Source organism: Mesoplodon densirostris, chromosome 6 (genome assembly GCF_025265405.1).
Source record: "Mesoplodon densirostris isolate mMesDen1 chromosome 6, mMesDen1 primary haplotype, whole genome shotgun sequence".
Classification (NCBI taxonomy): Eukaryota; Metazoa; Chordata; class Mammalia; order Artiodactyla; family Ziphiidae; genus Mesoplodon; species Mesoplodon densirostris.
Genome location: NC_082666.1, coordinates 4,927,448 through 4,944,412, shown reverse-complemented (window position 1 = coordinate 4,944,412; position 16,965 = coordinate 4,927,448). Strand labels below are relative to the sequence as shown.

Genomic DNA, 16,965 nt, shown 5'->3' with positions numbered 1-16,965 from the left:
ATACCAGGCCACATGGCACTGAAAGAGCGTTACATCCTGACCCACCAGTAAATACCCATGTCTGCTAAGATTCATCCTGAAGGACAAGGTACTATGATGTAAGCAGCAACTGCTGTTTTTTTTTTTAATGTTTTTCTCCCCCAAATGAGTAAAGTACATTAAAGAAAATATAACAAACCTCATATATGCATGACCTGGATTCTAACAGTTGTTAAAATGATCCTGTTTTTCTTATCTGTATGTATGTGTTCATTCAGTCACCTGACCATTTTAGAGTAAAATTATAGCCAGCATAACCCTTTAGCCCCGAATACTTGAGCATGACAACCCCAAAAGGACACATGACTCATTACCGTCACCACACGTAATAACATAAGCAACAGCTCCCAAATATCATCTACCACGCAGTTCATGCTCAACTTTCCTGAACTGTCCCCCAAATGTCTTCTATAACTGTTTTGCTCACACCAGGATTTGATCAAGGACCAGTAAGGAGTACCTTTTTCAAAGTCACTTGTTGGACAAAGAATGAGTGACTGATGGAAAGTCAGAGGGGCTAGAACGGAACAGTAAATTAGCATCCGACCTACTTTTCCCTATTAAGAAGAAAAACAATTATATATAATCTGACCACAAAAGACAACTATTATTAACATTTCCATGCATTTTCTTCCAGTTTATTTTTTCTGTTCATAAACACACACCCATACATACGCTTGCGCTCAAACTGTCTTGCTACAGGTCAGGTGCTATCTCCACCCTTTTTGGCAAGTGGAGATAAAAGAGCCAATACCTGATGAAGTCCTGTGGGCACCATCTTTGGTATTTTGGTGCCTGCCGGGTCTGCGAACTGCCGGTCTGCTAGGTTAATAACAGTGAAAAGGGCAGCCGAGTGCACTGGAAGACCCAAAGGCCCTGGGGCTGCTAAAGGGTCCTCCAGTTCCAGCACACCACAGCATACTGCCGTGTGTGGCCCCTCTGGCTTCCTCCTCCTCAAAGCTGACGCTAACACAAGCCTGAGTGACACCGAGTAGGTTTTAACAGGTGTTGCTGTCCCGTGTCACAGACATCTAGGATGGATAAATATGAGACTTGGTTTTTTTTTTAATAGAAGGTACTCTGAACTCTTTGGAAGAAAGGCGCTATATATTTAAAAGCTATTAATAACATTCTCTAAACCAAAGTGTCACAAAAGATTCAAACTCCTGGATATCAAAATTTTTACTTGGGATATTTTTTTTTTTTTTTTTTTTTTTTGCGGTACGTGGGCCTCTCACTGTTGTGGCCTCTCCCGCTGCAGAGCACAGGCTCTGGACGGGCAGGCTCAGCAGCCATGGCTCACGGGCCTAGCCGCTCCGCAGCATGTGGGATCCTCCCGGACCCGGGCACGAACCCACGTCCCCTGCATGGGCAGGCGGACTCTCAACCACTGCACCACCAGGGAAGCCCCTTGGGATACTTTTTAAAGCTGAAAATTTTCAACCAACGGACATGTGCTGTACTAAATAAAAATCTCAAACTGAACTAAGTAAGTTCTCAGCCAAGCCAGGCCATCACATTGAGATGCAAATCGTTTTATTCCTTAGGAGAACTGCCTGTTAATTTTCTTTAAAATATGCTGAACTGCAAGCATTTTCTGATGAAAGGTATTTCCCCAAGCAGTTTCAGCTCTGGTTTTAAACCAAAATCTCCCAACAGAAGGCTGCCTCCTTCCTTCTTCCTGGAGATGAAGCACAGGGCCTGCTTACCTTGTTTCCAGGGGCACAGATGGCTTCGTTTCAGGGGTTTCTGTTTTTCAATAGCATTGCCCATTCTAAAGCCAGAGGATCACAGGGCCCTTCCAAGCCCAGGTGTCTTTGTTGAACAGCGAATACGGACCAAGTCACTAGCTGGAAGGGGATTCATCTCTCAGACATCCCAATCACCCAGCGGTGAGCCCTGGCAAACCCTCACAAGAAAAACCCGAACTCTGCTCTGGAAGGTCCTTGCCTCTGCCTTTCAAACTCCCTTCACTCCCAGGAAGGAAATCAGAATAAAAGGCTTGTTATCGCCCTGGCGGTGGGTCTCGGTACCTCTATACTAGGAAGCTCTTCCTCCGCCCTCCTTTGACAGTCTGTTACTCATTGGCACAGCAGCCTCAGATTAATTTCCAAACACTTTGGACACTGCTTTTCTTTGGGGGAGGAGTGGGAAATGAGATATCAAAAAGCTGAAAGTTAAAAATAGACCAATTTGGGGTGTGCCACAAGAAACTTTTTTTTTTTTTTTTTTTTGCAGTACGTGGGCCTCTCACTGTTGTGGCCTCTCCTGCTGCGGAGCACAGGCTCTGGACGCGCAGGCTCAGTGGCCATGACTCACGGGCCCAGCCGCTCCGCGGCATGTGGGATCCTCCCAGACCGGGGCACTAACCCGTGTCCCCTGCATCGGCAGGCGGACTCTCAACCACTGCGCCACCAGGGAAGCCCAAGAAACATTTTAACAGAGACCCTAACATCACACCTTCTTTTTAAGATTCTGGCCCTCAGACCAGTGTGCATCAGATGACAAGTTCCATCAGAGAGGAAACAAGCTGACTTCATTAATCCTGTGTTTCCAAGGGAAAAACAAACAAATATCAAAATGCAAGCTGCACTTTAGTTTCCAAAGAAGAAAAGACCTCAGAGGACAAGCATCTAGGAGTCTGTCACCTCAAGCTCCAATCTTACACTCTATTTTGGAATTAATTTTTCTGGAGAAAATGTGGCACCACCTAAATTCTGAACAACAGGTTTCCTGGAAGAAAGAAGGGCATGAAATCATATGCTTTTTGGTAAAAACAAAGAAAATGGCAAGGTACGTGGAAAGATTTCATTGATTTAGATACCAGAGTTTGAGGGTAGAAAAGCTCTTAAAGAATCCTTGGAGCACATGCAGTGGGTGAGACTGGCTGCAGGACCAACCACCTGGGTTCAAATTCTGCCTCTGCGAACAGAGCACAGCCTTCTCAGTTTCCTCATCTGTTAATTGGGCATAATGCCAGTAGTCCCACCTCCCCGGCTATAATCGTTAGGGGAAACACTGACTGAAACCACCCAGCCCTGGCCAGGCAAAGACAGTAACAATGTGCATAAGTTATTTTACCACAGGAGATCCTGGTGAGGAACAGGGAACTAACAAGCTACCACCAACCAGAAGAATAGGGGAAAGGTCAAAAGGAGAGAGGAGACGCCAGTCCACATGTCCTACCAACCTCCCAGAATCCTCCTCGCTGGAATCCATCTTGGCTGAGCAGTTGCGCGTGCCACCAGAAAGGACCCTCAGTCAGAGTGATTGGTCAGAGACAACCCGAAAACTCACCCCGTCACCATAAACCCCGAGACTGCGAGCCACGTGGCAGAGCCGTCCTCCTGGGGCTCCCTCGCCCCGCTGCTCTCCGCCCGGGCGCCCCTTCCCAATAAAGTCTCTTGCTCTGTCAGCACGTGTGTCTCCTCGGACAGTTCATTTCCGAGTGTTAGACAAGAGCCCGCTCTCGGGCCCTGGAAGGGGCCCCCCTTCCTGCAACGTAATGAGGATCAAATAAAAGGGACACTTAGGAATCCCTTGGTAAATCGTTATCACCAACACTGTTATACTCTTTGACTGTGAAACTGTGTTAGCTCAGACGGCCGCTATCTGGCTTCAGGCAATTTAGCCAAAGGCACATAATCACAGTGAATTTTGTTCTATTGGGGTTGGAGGGTACAAGGTGGGAGTCAGAGTAAAATTTAAAGGCAGTGTTCCAAACAAGACCCACAGAACCAAAGAAATGGAGCTTGAGAGGCACTAAATGCACTAGCGCTCCAACTGTTCAGTGTGCTCTGTTACCACCCCCGGGCCATGGCCAGCGTGCTGCACCAGCCACTGCCCGTTCTGAGGGAAACAGAAATACTCCTGCCCATGTATGAAAATGAATGAAGCCAAATCCAAACCTTTACAAGATCTTAAGGTTTCCTATTTTGATCTACCAATACAGAAATCATTTTTACAAAATCACAGCCTGAGATTCCAAACTTCTTAAAGCAAATAGCACGGGTCCGTTTCACTCCTCCAATGACAGGCAGGAAAGAGAGCAAATGCTTCAGTGAAGGCCATGGCCAACCCCGCTTCCCTCACACTGTGTGCTGAACTCACCTTCCAATCAAACGGCAACCACAGACCAGAAAAGAGCAAAGGCTCGCACCCCAACCGCACCAGAGGGGACCGCTGAAACCTAAGAGTTGGTAAAAGATCCAATTCAAGTTCAGCACCCACCCCAACTCCATCAACAAACACCCCACCCTTTCGGTACACTCTGAAGAGACTTCAGTTTCCTTCCAAAAACCGTAACAATTTTCCTTAGGCAAGTTTGCAACGCCAGATATTATATCTGACCTCATTTCTTCCAGAAGACATTTAGTTCAAAATATCTACAAAAGCATAATAGATCAAAAAGGCTCTACTTTTGAACCTACATCTTAATGTCTCTTTTCACCTAAAGAAAGTTTTAACTTGTCAAATGCTCTGCACACGATGCCACCCAGTACCAGCAGAATACCCATGCACAGTAGGTGCTTAATAACTACTGAACAAATGGGCAGAGAGATGAAGGAATAAACAAATGGATGAACAAATGAAGGCTCCCCACCCCCCCGCAAACACACCCTACAATGTGTTAACGGGCGTTTTTTTTTTCTTTTATAAATTTATTTATTTTTTATTTTTATTTTATTTTTGGCTGCGTTGGGTCTTCGTCGCTGTGCGTGGGCTTTCTCTAGTTGCGGCGAGCGGGGGCTACTCTTCGTTGTGGTGCGCGGGCTTCTCATCGCGGTGGCTTCTTTTGTTGCAGAGCATGGGGTCTAGGCACGCGGGCTCAGTAGTTGTGGCTCGTGGGCTCTAGAGCGCAGGCTCGGTAGTTGTGGCGCACAGGCTTAGTTGCTCCACGGCATGTGGGATCTTCCCGGACCAGGGCTCGAACCTGTGTCCCCTGCATTGGCAGGTGGATTCTTAACCACTTTGCCACCAGGGAAGCCCAACCGGAGTTTCTAATCCATAAATGAACTCTCCTTCCTGCAAGCGCCAGGGGTGTGTGCCTGCCCGAGCGCTGTTTCATCCACCTTCCCCACCCCTCAGCTCAGGCAAAGTCCCCAACCTGGAGTTTCATCCATATCTTTTTTATCTCCACTAGTCTGTAAAGCTTTTGAAGTCAGGAACTGGGTTTGGGTCAGTTCCCCATGTCCCTGCGCACACACAGGACAACAGGTCACCAGGGAAACCTGGGCTGGAGGCCGACGCTGCCATTTCTCAGCTAGGGGCTGCCACATTCTAACAGCTAATTTTCTGATGAAGCTTCCAAACAAACTAGAAATTTCCTTGAGAGCAGCTCTGAAGTGAGGACCCTGTGGTTCAACTGCTTCTCGGGTAACCACGGCCTCCCAAAATGATTCCGTGTGAACTTGATGGGGGCTGGGGGTTGGGCTAGGTAAATTGAATCGCCTATTCTTAAGAATTCCTCCCTAACTCTCAGCTCAGAAAAAGCGTCTTCCAGAGTCGTCCCCAAGGGTGAATATGCTCACCATCCAAGATGGGCAAGTGACCCATCCAGTCCACACTTTAGGGAGACAACATGGGACTCAAACAGATGACACGAATCAAAAGTGAAAGGCCACCAGAAGTGGAAAGCTCACTGCATGGCCAGCATCACGTGTCTCCACGTCCTGCGCAAATCCTCCGAGGGTGCTGTGGGTACATGGACTGCTTTCAATCAGACCGCGTGTCACCAAGTTACTCCTGAGGTATTACTACTGCAAGCCCCAAATCACGGACTCACAGAAGGGCAGGGCCTAAGGATACAGACTGACAAAATCATCTCCTCCTAAGAGCTTGGGGCAGGGCAGGGCAGGGGTCAAGGCTACACACTTGGTGAGAGAGCCAGGTCCAGCCCAAGAATTTTAATTCTTGGCCGGGAAACCTGCTGCCTCTTTCTCCTGACCAGAGGGACGAGGCACGTGAGGAGTGGAAAGGGCTGGCTCTGGAGGAGCGCTGACCCGGTTTGAATCTTTAGGTGGGCACTTTCCATCAGGGCGACTTTGAGATAGGAACTTCACCTCCCTGGACCTGATTTTTTCACCTCTGTAAAATATGTACTAATATGCTGCCTACTTCACAGGGCAGTCTAAAGCTTAAACAGGATGTTTTAAAGGTGCCTGGCACACCTAAAGGATAGGTACCATTTTTGCTGTTTTTTTTTCTTTTTAATTTCATTATCTATGAACATCCAGCTTTAGAGACAATACATTAAAGAAAAATTATTTACCGTCACAGAGATTTTTTTTCTTTTTAAAAATATCCCAGGGCCTCCCTGGTGGCGCAAGTGGTTGAGAGTCCGCCTGCCGATGCAGGGGATACGGGTTCGTGCCCCGGTCTGGGAGGATCCCATATGCCGCGGAGCGGCTGGGCCCGTGAGCCATGGCCGCTGGGCCTGCGCATCCGGAGCCTGTGCTCCGCAACGGGAGAGGCCACAACAGTGAGAGGCCCACATACCGCAAAAAGAAAAAAAAAAAAAAAAAAAAAAAATATCCCAGTAAGATCCATTGCAATGTTCTGGTAAATAACTCATTCCCTTAGTGCAAATAAAATAATATTTCACTTCCAAACACTTGTATCATCAGAATACTTTTTTGATTATGGAATGCAAGCGACATAAACCAGGGAGGTAACACTGTGGTTACTGAAGTCTGAAACATTTTACAGAGTCCTGTCCTCAATGCAAGATGCAACTGGATTCAGAAGAAACCTGCGCCAGGGAGTCCTGCAAGGCGCTGCTCACTGCTCAGAGGGGAAAGGCCCGTGATCGCTGTAATGTGCATCTTCACCACCTCCTCCCCACCCCGCCCCCAGGTGTGCGGGCGGGAGATGGAAGCTGGGCTCTGGAGCCGGTGCTCAGTAGCTGACATGAAGCTTTGTGCATGGAATTTGTCTGCTGGGAGGAAAGTCTGATGTTGGTCACTTCCCCTCCAGAGAAAAATACAATACAAGGAAGCCCCAAGCACTGTGGGAATGTTCCAAAGTGGGAGTTCCAGCTCAGTCCAGAGTATAAACAAAGGGCAATGACCAGCCTGGAGGTCAGGCCAGCACAGCACTGAGGCAAAAAGTCTGGGAGCCAGTCTCCTGGATGCCCTAGTCCCTGCTTTGAAGTGACATCCCTGCCCAGCGCTGCGGAATCACCGAAGGCGAAGGCACATCCCGAGTAGTGCATCACAGGAAACACGGACCGGGGCTCTCTTACGACACACTTGCAAACTCACAGATCAGTCTCAGAATGTCATGGCCTGAGTGGCCTCAGATTCATCCGACAAATGCCGACGTGGAGTTTAGGGAGAATCAGACAACATGAGCAAAGAGTCACTTAGTTACCACTGTAATCAGTGCTGAGAAGTTCCGGGGGGGGAACATGTCTAGCAGGGCAACCTAATCTAATCTGGGAGGTCAGGGAAGGGTGAGACTCAAAGGATGAGCAGGAGCTGACCAAGCAAATGGGTGAAAAGCATTCTGGGCAGGAGCAGCATGTGCAAAGGCCCTGGGCAGCTGGAGGTATGAGAACGGGGGGAGGTGGATGGGGGTCAGAGGCAGCAGAGCCTTAGAGGTCCAGGGTTTCATCTCATGGGCTTCAGGGGGTGCCTAAAGTGTTGACCAAATCATGTGTGTTCATTTTTCTGGGAAGAGAAGTCCATGGCTTTCATTAAAGTCTCAAAGAGTTCTAAAAGGTTAAGATCCACAGAGCTAGTCCAACCCTCTCATTCCAAAACAAGGAAACTGAGGTTCCTCATTTTGAGGGAAAGACATTTCCCCACAGACAGCCAGAGAACCCTAATCACTGGCTCCCAGCCTGGTGTTTTTCCACAGCTAGCCAGCTGCCTTACTTCTGGCAGGGGTGTGTCAACAACAACAAAGTGCTAATCCTCACTGAATACTGATACTGTATACCACACAAGGCTACTTTGTTTCTGTCCAGGCAGGCCCAGAACTGACACTCTACAGAATGAACTGTAAAGTCTGCCAGTCCATCTTTCTTGGGGTGTGACCTAACCTGCAAAATACAGGGGGCAGGACCTCCAATTCCAAGGCACCCCCATGAGAAAGCTTCCGGGTTTTTCAGGGACCCTGGCAGATGATGCTGGTTCACTAAAGGAAGAGCAATTAAGGCAGAGTCCTCGCTGCTAAATCAGCATCCAGACTTTTAAAGAAGCTGCTGCTTATTTGTTGTTCTTTCTAAAGTCAGGACTGGGGACGTCCCTGGTGGCGCAGTGGTTATGAATCCACCTGCCGATGCAGGGGACACAGGTTCGAGTCCTGGTCTGGGATGATTCCACGTGCCACAGAGCAACTAAGCCTGTGCACCACAACTACTGAGCCTGCGCTCTGGAGCCCACGAGCCGCAACTATTGAAGCTCACGCGCCGCAACTATTGAAGCTCACGTGCCGCAACTACTGAAGCCCACGCGCCTAGAGCCTGTGCTCTGCAACAAGAGAAGCCACCTCAATGAGAAGCCCGCACACTGCAACGAAGAGTAGCCCCCGCTCGCCGCAACTAGAGAAAGCCCGCGTGCAGCAACGAAGACCCAACGCAGCCATACATACGTACATACATAAATAGTCAGGACTGGGCCAGAAACTAGCCTGCAGGACATGAAAGGAAGAAAGCCCACACCCTCAACTTTATTAATTCCACCTGGAATTGAGAGAAAGGAACTAATTTTTTAAGTGAACAAAAATAGTAATTTTCTCCTCTGCCACTTATTTCATACTATTTGGAATACTCGGGGAAAAGTCTAAGTATATGTGGAGAATATTTCTTAAGCTCTTGATGCTTCCTGGAATACCCAAAGGAGGAAGTCAAGTGCCCAGACGGCCATTTGAGGCCTTTGGGAGTCCAGCCCCTGAACTACCTTTCCCACCTCCATCTCTCACATCCCCACTCAGGAGCCTTTACTTTGGCTAAAGACTCAGTACCCTGTGTGAACCTGCTCCTGCCTGCACTGAATCCCACCTCCTTCCTCCCCAGCAAAGCAGATGAAACCTAAGAGTCAACACCCAGCAGACTCTCAGTGGGCAACCATCAAGGGGGACGCACATTCTCTGCTTTGCCTGGAACATGACGGGGTCAGAAGAGGCAACGCCCTCACTGGGGAAAGGCTCCCACCAACTTCCGCTAGCCCACTAAGCCCCCAGGGTCTGTGGCCTCCTGCCCTTTACAGCACCCTACTTGCAGAGGCGGTCCTCCACCTTGACTAAGCAGCCTCTAGTTGGGGCGGGGCCGGCGTGGGAGTCACAGCAGCGCCCTCTAGTTAACGCTCTCCAGGCTTTTAAAGATGCACAACCTTCTCCACTACGAAGCTGAGCCCCCACCCAACGTGTGCTTTTTTTTTTTTTTTTTTTTTTTTTTGTGGTACGCGGGCCTCTCACCGTTGTGGCCTCTCCCCTTGTGGAGCACAGGCTCTGGACGCGCAGGCTCAGCGGCCATGGCTCACGGGCCTAGCTGCTCTGCGGCATGTGGGATCCTCCCAGACCGGGGCACGAACCGGTGTCCCCTGCATCAGCAGGCGGACTCTCAACCACTGCGCCACCAGGGAAGCCCCAACGTGTGCTTTTATTCACTCATTCAACAAGAATTTGTGAGCTTCACCTGTGTGCCTTTTGAGCTCTGGTGAAGCAGCAGCTGACAAGGAGCTTACCTCCTAATGAGAGAGAAAGATCATAAAAAAGAAGCAAATAAGCACTATATTAAAAAAAAAAAAAAAAAAAAAAAAAGCAAAGGCAGGGTTAGGGGACAGTGAGGGGATAATGTGATGTGAGTACTGCTTTGGACCCCCGTGGCTAGAGGAGGCCGCTCGGGGTGACACATGAACAGAGAGCCGAAAGGAGTTAGGGGGCAAACGCACCCAGAAGGGCAGCTCACGTTTCCCGAGACTCAGGACCTAAGTGCTTCCTGTGCGTGAACTCATAAGGACCCCACCATTGGCTCCATTTTCTCCATGAGGAAGATTTTTAAGAGGAAGAGGCGTGAGGGACTTTCCCAAGGTCACATAACCAGCAAGTGGCTTCTGACCACAGGCTCTCGGCAGCCATTAACCCCAATGCCCGGAGGGGGATGAACAGGCAGAGCGAAGAGCAAGCGCAGGTTCTGAGGCAGGAGTGTGCTTGGTATCTTCCCAGAACACCCGAAGGAAAAGCTCAAAAACCCGAGCGGCTGGGAAAGAGCAGCAAGGGACAGCGGTACGAGCGAGCCAGGCGCCAGAGTACAGGGTGCCACGCGCAGGCCGTGGTAAGGACTTTTTCATTCACAGTGTAAAGGGAAGCCACGAGACAATCCTCATCAGGCCTGATGTGATCTAATTCACGCTCTGGCTGTTGAAGGAAGGAAGGAAGACTAGACAGCTGTGAGGTGAAGTGGGAACCAAGAGGCCAGTGAGGCAGGCACCACGGCAGTACAGGGGGAGACGGCAGTGGCCTGGAGCCTGAGTCAGCAGAGGAGCTGGCAAGAGGGACCGGAGGCAGGATATATGTGAAGTAAGCCCAAGAAGATCTGCTGATGGGTCAGATACGGGCTGTGAGCAAGGGGTCGGGGAGGACTCCAAGATTTCTGAGCCTGAACAACTAGGTCAAAAATGGCATAATCTACCGTCATGGGCACCCAGGGAGGAGCCAGCTGGGCAGGAGGTAGGGCGGTGAACCAAGAGCCCTGGTACATCAAGTCTGACACTTACAAGACATCCGAGTGGCGACGTTAAGTGGGCAGTCTGCAGTTCAGGGAAGAGACGGGGTCTGGACACATATACTTGGCAATGACCAGTATTTAGATGGCATTTAGACATGGAACTAGATTGCGCAGGAAGAGACTGGAGGACTCAGCCCTAGGACATTCCAAAATTGAGAGTCTGGAAGAGCAGGGGATACAGAAAAGGAGGGCTGAGATGGGCGTGTCCACATGCTACCAGAACACTTACACATTAAGACAATTCAGAAGAAGCTTGTAAACACTTACCATGATGCTTTTAAAGTACTGACTTTAAACATAATTTAAATTTTAGAGTTTGGTTCTCGAGTCCTAGATACTTAGTTTTAAATGGTCTTGCTAATCATGACGACTAATATATCAAACCAATGAATTAGCTAATATCCCAAGGAAAAATATACATTTAGTGTGGTATTCATCAAAGAGTTTTCTTCACAGCTGCCGATCTCCTGGCCATTTTCTTGTCAGAGCTAATTAGATTGCTGTTTTTTACCTCACAAAGCTGCTGACAAAAGCAGGTACTGGAAGTAGAACTGTGAACATCGTCATTCTCTTGCTGTTCACCGGTGCTTGTATTATTAGAATCTTCTTCCATCTGTGGTGTCTTTGCCACTTATCCATTTAAAAAGGGTTTGTTTCAGTACCGGGCAATGGTTCCACCCTGCTCTTCCACGTGCCAACTGGGCAAGTCATGTAAACCTCAGTTTTCTCATCTGTAAAATGAAGCCACTATCACCTCCCCGCAGTGCTGTTGAAGCCATTAAATATACTCAGCACAGCTCCTGGCATCAATGCATGTAAATTGTTTTTTATATTCTTCCTCCCCCTCCAAGAGCAACTTTTCAGGTCGAATCCCTAGGAGCTTTTCCGTTCCTCTCCATACCTGACTTTAAGCAGTGATTCCAAAGGGTGCCCCCACCCCCAAACACCTACCCCACCAGGAGCATCGACATCATCTGAGAACTTGTTAGAAATGCCAGTTCTCAGCCCAACTCCAGACCTACTGAAGTAGAAACTGGGGGTTGGAGCACGGCAGCTTCCAGGTGCTACAATCTGAGACCTACTGGAGAAGGCGGGTGGCATTCTGGGACACCCAGGACAGGCACCACCTGACCCAGACAATCCTGTCATCAATACCTGCTAATATAACAGGCTGCAAGCTGCCAATCTGTTATAAACACAAAGCTTCCTACCCTTCTGGCTGTTTTCTTTAAACATCAACTATATCACTTGAATAAAAATAAAACTTCTTACAAAAATTCAATCCCTACCCTCCTTTCTATAGCAAGAGGGAAAAGAAAATCTCTAACTTAACCCAGATTACTGTTCCTATATAATTATTATATAATTATATATGTTTATATATATTATTATATTATATATAAGTAATAATATATTATATATGTTATATACTACATATTTATATGTATAATTATTATATAATTATGTAATTATTATATAATTATTTTTCCAATTCTCTTGACATGAACACTAAGATCCTTTCCATCCATTCCAAAGAATATGAATTTAAGATCTGGTTAATCTAATTTTTCTCATAAGGAAAACATGCTCTGGTTGTTTTATGTTCACGTTTATTGTTTTTATAAACCAAACTGTCCCAGATTTTGATGCTTCCATGAGTTGAGTGACTGGAACATACGAAGTGGCAGATGCCCACAGGGGGAAGGGCACGAAAACCGAATCCAGCTGACCCCCCCGCGGACTCCATGGGACTGACCCCGCCTTGGAATAGAGGCCGTATTTCTGAAATAGTTCTCTCACTGCAAACGCAAGACCCTCTCCAACACAAATGTGTGGAACTCAGTAGCTGTAAATGATTCCTCCTTCAGTGTTTTCCCATCCAAATCAGGACACTTTTGAGAGTGACAGGGACGGCGCTATTAATAATCATGCCAGGACAGCAGGTGTAAGCCGGGATGTGTGATCATTACCCCATCTGTCATGTCTGCATGAGCCCAGTGATCCTCGAAGTAATTTTCCTCTGGTGTCCAGACACCTAACTGTGAGGCTAGATGAGAGCTACATTTATAAGCAAAACTCTAGAGCCTGACTCTTCAAGCAAAGGCTAGACCTCGCCTAGAGGGGAGACCTGGACAGCCACAGTGAGCTCCATGAGAGCAGCCTGGCTCATTTATCACTGTGTCCCCAGCATCTACCTTCGCGAACTAAAGACAGCAGCTGCTCAAGAAAGCAGCTGAAAGAATGAAGCAATGCTTCCTGTTGTAGTTCCTTGATTCTAAAATGTATACTCCTTCACAGTTTAACTTTTGAAATCAGGATATGTTGTTTTATAATCAACCCTGCTAATGTATTTTATTTTTCTTTGTTTCCTGAGAAGTGTTACTATATCACTAAAATGTCTTACATGTGTTGGTGCCATAGTATCAAAAAACACAGCGACTGCCTATCGTCGCAGATTCACGGAGATGTGTTAATGATACTCATGGGACTAGAGACCTTATTGTGACAATCTCGAGGCAACAACTCCCAAATGGAGGCACCATTCCATCTAACAGAGCTTCCTGGCCTTAAAACTGTCAGAGGAAGCCTTGATCTTGCTTCCATGGATCGTCCTCCCTCTTCCCCTCCCCCAAGTCAGCGACACCTTCTCATGAACGTGGCCAGTAGCCTGGAATCCTGCCCAACAGTGCTAGAGTGAATGCCATCTGTGCTGTCCACCCAGAGCAAGTGCCCACAATGGTACCCAGGCAGTCTCAGATGGAAGCCACTGAGAGGCTTGGGAGGGTCTTTACTAAGAGCTGACATGCACTGAGCACTCGCTGTGTGCCAGGCTACAGCACCCCCAAGCTCTGGGGCTCAACTAGACCTTGAGGTCCCTGGACTCTCTTCCACTCCTGGCAACGTTCTACTCAGACGAATAAAGGACGGGAACCAAAGGTTGCCAGAGGGCAGCACTGGACAAATTCCCTCTGTCAGGGTCCTCGAGGAGCCTAGCACAGCTGAGAAGTGCCACATCCGGTGGGGAGGGGATCCACCCTGGCTTAAAAGCTCCCCGCCCCACAGGAGCCCACGTCTCATAATCTCACAGGCTCCCTCAAGAAGCATGCCCAGGGACTTCACTGGTGGCGCAGTGGCTAAGAGTCTGCCTGCCAATGCAGGGGACACAGGTTCGAGCCCTGGTCCGGGAAGATCCCACATGCCATGGAGCAACTAAGCCCGTGCGCCACAACTACTGAAGCCCATGCGCCTAGAGCCCACGAGCCACAACTACCGAGCCCATGTGCCACAACTACCGAAGCCGCGTGTGTGCCACAACTACCGAGCCCACAAGCCACAACTACTGAGCCCGCGTGCCTAGAGCCCTGCTCCACAACAAGAGAAGCCACCACCACCGAAATGAGAAGCCCATGTGCCACAATGAAGAGTAGCCCACACCCACTGCAACTAGAGAAAGCCCGTGCGCAGCAAGGGAGACCCAACGCAGCCAAAAAAAAAAGAAGCACTCCCAGTTACAAGACCCACCGCACTCAGGAAGCCCAGGGTGTTGTGTCCCACCAAGTGTTTATCGTTCACCTAGAGGTCCTCCCAGCCCAGATATAATTAATTAAACCAGAGGTCATTTCTACCATAAGCACATCTCCCTAGTAATATACTTGGCTTATGCCATCACTTTTTAAATGTTTTAATATAACTTATTATAAGACATTTAAGATTAAATAACTATTACACAAATAAATACTGAAAAATAATTGGTATCCACAGCATTTTTTTTAACTGTGGTAAAATATACATAAAATGTACCACCTTAACCATTTTTAAGTGTTACCACAGTTCAGCAGTAATAAGTACATTCACGCTGTCGTGCTGCCACCCAGTCACAGCAGGGCAGGAGGTGAGTGGCAGGCGAGCAAACCTTCACCCGCTGTTCCCCGTCACTCACGTGGCCGCCTGAACCATCCCCGCCCCCCCACCCTGGTGGGAAAACTGGCTTCCACAAAACCTGTCCCTGGTGCCAAACAGGCTGGGGACTGCTGAGGTCACAGGACTCTTTTTGTCCTGTAAAACTGAATTTAAACATTAATTAAATGTTAAACAATAATTCCCCATTCTCCCTTCTCTCAGCCCCTGGCAACCACCATTCCACTTACTTTCTGTCTCTATGATTCGATTACTCTTAGGTATCTCACACAAGTGGAAGCATTCAGTATTTGTCCTTTTGTGTCTGACTTCTTCCACTTAGCATAATGTCCTCAAGGTTCATCCATGTTGAAATGTGTGTCAGAATGTCCTTCCTTTTAAGGCTGGATAATGTTTCATTGTGTGTACATACCACATTGTTGTTTATCCATCATCTGATGATGGGTACCTTTTGGCTATTGTGACTAATGCTGCTATGAAACTGCATATACAAATATCTTTTTGAGTCCCTTCTTTCATTTCTCTTGGGTATATACTCAGAAGGAGAACTGCTGAATCATATGGTGATTCTATTTTTAATTTTTTGAAGAACTGCCACTGTTTTCCATAATGGCTGCACCATTTTACATTCTCACCAACAATGCACAAGGGTTCCGATTTCTACACATCCTTGTCAGCACTTGTTATTGTCTGATTTTTTGAAAGCAGACATCCTAATGGGTGTGAGGTGGTATCTCACTGTGGTTTTGATGTGCATATCACTAATGGTTAGTGATGTTGAGCATCTTTTCATGTGTTTACTGGCCATTTGCATATCTTTGGAAATGTCTACTCAAGTTTTTTAATTGAGTTGTTTGATTTTTTTGTTGGTCAAATGCAATCTTTATTTCTAGGAAACAGAGCTAGTTAACCAAAGTCAAATTCTATGCAGATAAACAATGATTATAACCATACAATGAAATACTACTCAGCTATAAAAAGCAATAAACTACTCATAAAAACAATAACTTCATGAATCTCAAAGTCAGTATACTGAGTAAAACAAGCCAATTCCCCAAAGTTACATGCTATATGATATTCTGGAAAAGACAAAACTATGGGGATGGAAAACAGATCAATGGCTGCCAGGAGCCAGAGGTGGAGGAAGGGTTTGACAACAAAGGGACAGCAGAAAGTCCCCCCGCCACCTCCAACCCCGGGGTGATGGAATTGTTCTCAATCCTGACTGTGGTAGTGGTTACACAAATCTACACATGAGTTAAAACTCAGAGAACTGTACACCCAAAAAAGGGTCAATTTTACTACATGTAAAATTTTAAGACATTCTCATGCAGAAGGGGAAAGGGTTCTCCTTTTAACCACACAGGCATTATGCTAAGCAGCTTACAAGCATCATCTCATGGAATCCTTACAAAACTTCAGAAATGTATAAATATCGACTGTCACCTGAGCCCAGGTCTGATTGAACTAGGAGAAACTAAGTCCTGATTATTCAGATACCCAAGATCCCATTGGATCTTTCCAAGACCTGGGGTGTGTGTAAATTATGATCGATCATACAGTAGGAGGAATTTAGTGTTGGTAGAACCACATCCACACATAATCTTTCTCCCTGGGGATGGGGTCCACAGGGCTTCTATCAGATCCTTCGCAGCACTTAGGATCTTAAAAAGCTCAAGAACCACTGTTCCTGTTCAAGGAACACAGAGGACACAGCACATCTTTGACAGTGCCAGGCCAGAAAGGAAGGCTCCAGACACTCAGGCTGGTTCTCTCTCCATCATCCAAAAAATGCCACAGTTCCAAGCATTCCTGGTGACAGTGACTTCATATGTTCCCCGAGATGATTTTAGTCTACACAACTTCCCCAGTAGCAGGTGCATTTCACTACCAAGCTGGGACCAGTACTTTGGCCTCCCTGCAACACAGGCCTGAAACGGAGCCCAGGGTCCTAGTCCAATTCCTGTCTTGGTCAAATATAAAAACTTCATTCTACAATCTTGCACATTTAGGGTAAGTAACCGACAGCTCCCCATAAACAGAATAAAACAAGGAGAGCTCATGCAGGAAAGCATGCTTTTGATCTGCACCTCTGGTTTTCTGATGACCTCAGAGAATTAGTATTTGCAAGGTAGTCGTGACAAGCTGAGGCAGAAGCAAACATTGGTGGGGTTGTGGTAGTTAAATGAGGTCCAGGACCAAGTGACTGAAGCGAGTGAAAAGGGTTGGCTGGGCTTTGGTCTCTCTGCAGATAGCTGTGTGCTTTGAGCTAGTTG

At 47.5% G+C, this 16,965-nt stretch overlaps 1 protein-coding gene across 11 annotated transcripts in view; it reads right to left on the bottom strand.

The window, feature by feature from the left end:
- Positions 1-16,965, bottom strand: part of RAPGEF1 (Rap guanine nucleotide exchange factor 1) — a 152,649-nt gene that overhangs the window by 115,371 nt on the left and 20,313 nt on the right. For 2 of the 11 annotated variants that reach the window (XM_060101736.1, XM_060101740.1), the window contains exon 1: positions 1,749-1,827. The exons of the other annotated variants lie outside the window; for them this stretch is intronic. In XM_060101736.1, coding sequence (XP_059957719.1) covers positions 1,749-1,812 — 64 coding nt within the window. In that variant the 5' untranslated portion in view covers positions 1,813-1,827. Of the gene's footprint in view, positions 1-1,748; positions 1,828-16,965 lie in introns of those variants that run through there. 11 annotated transcript variants of the gene reach the window in all.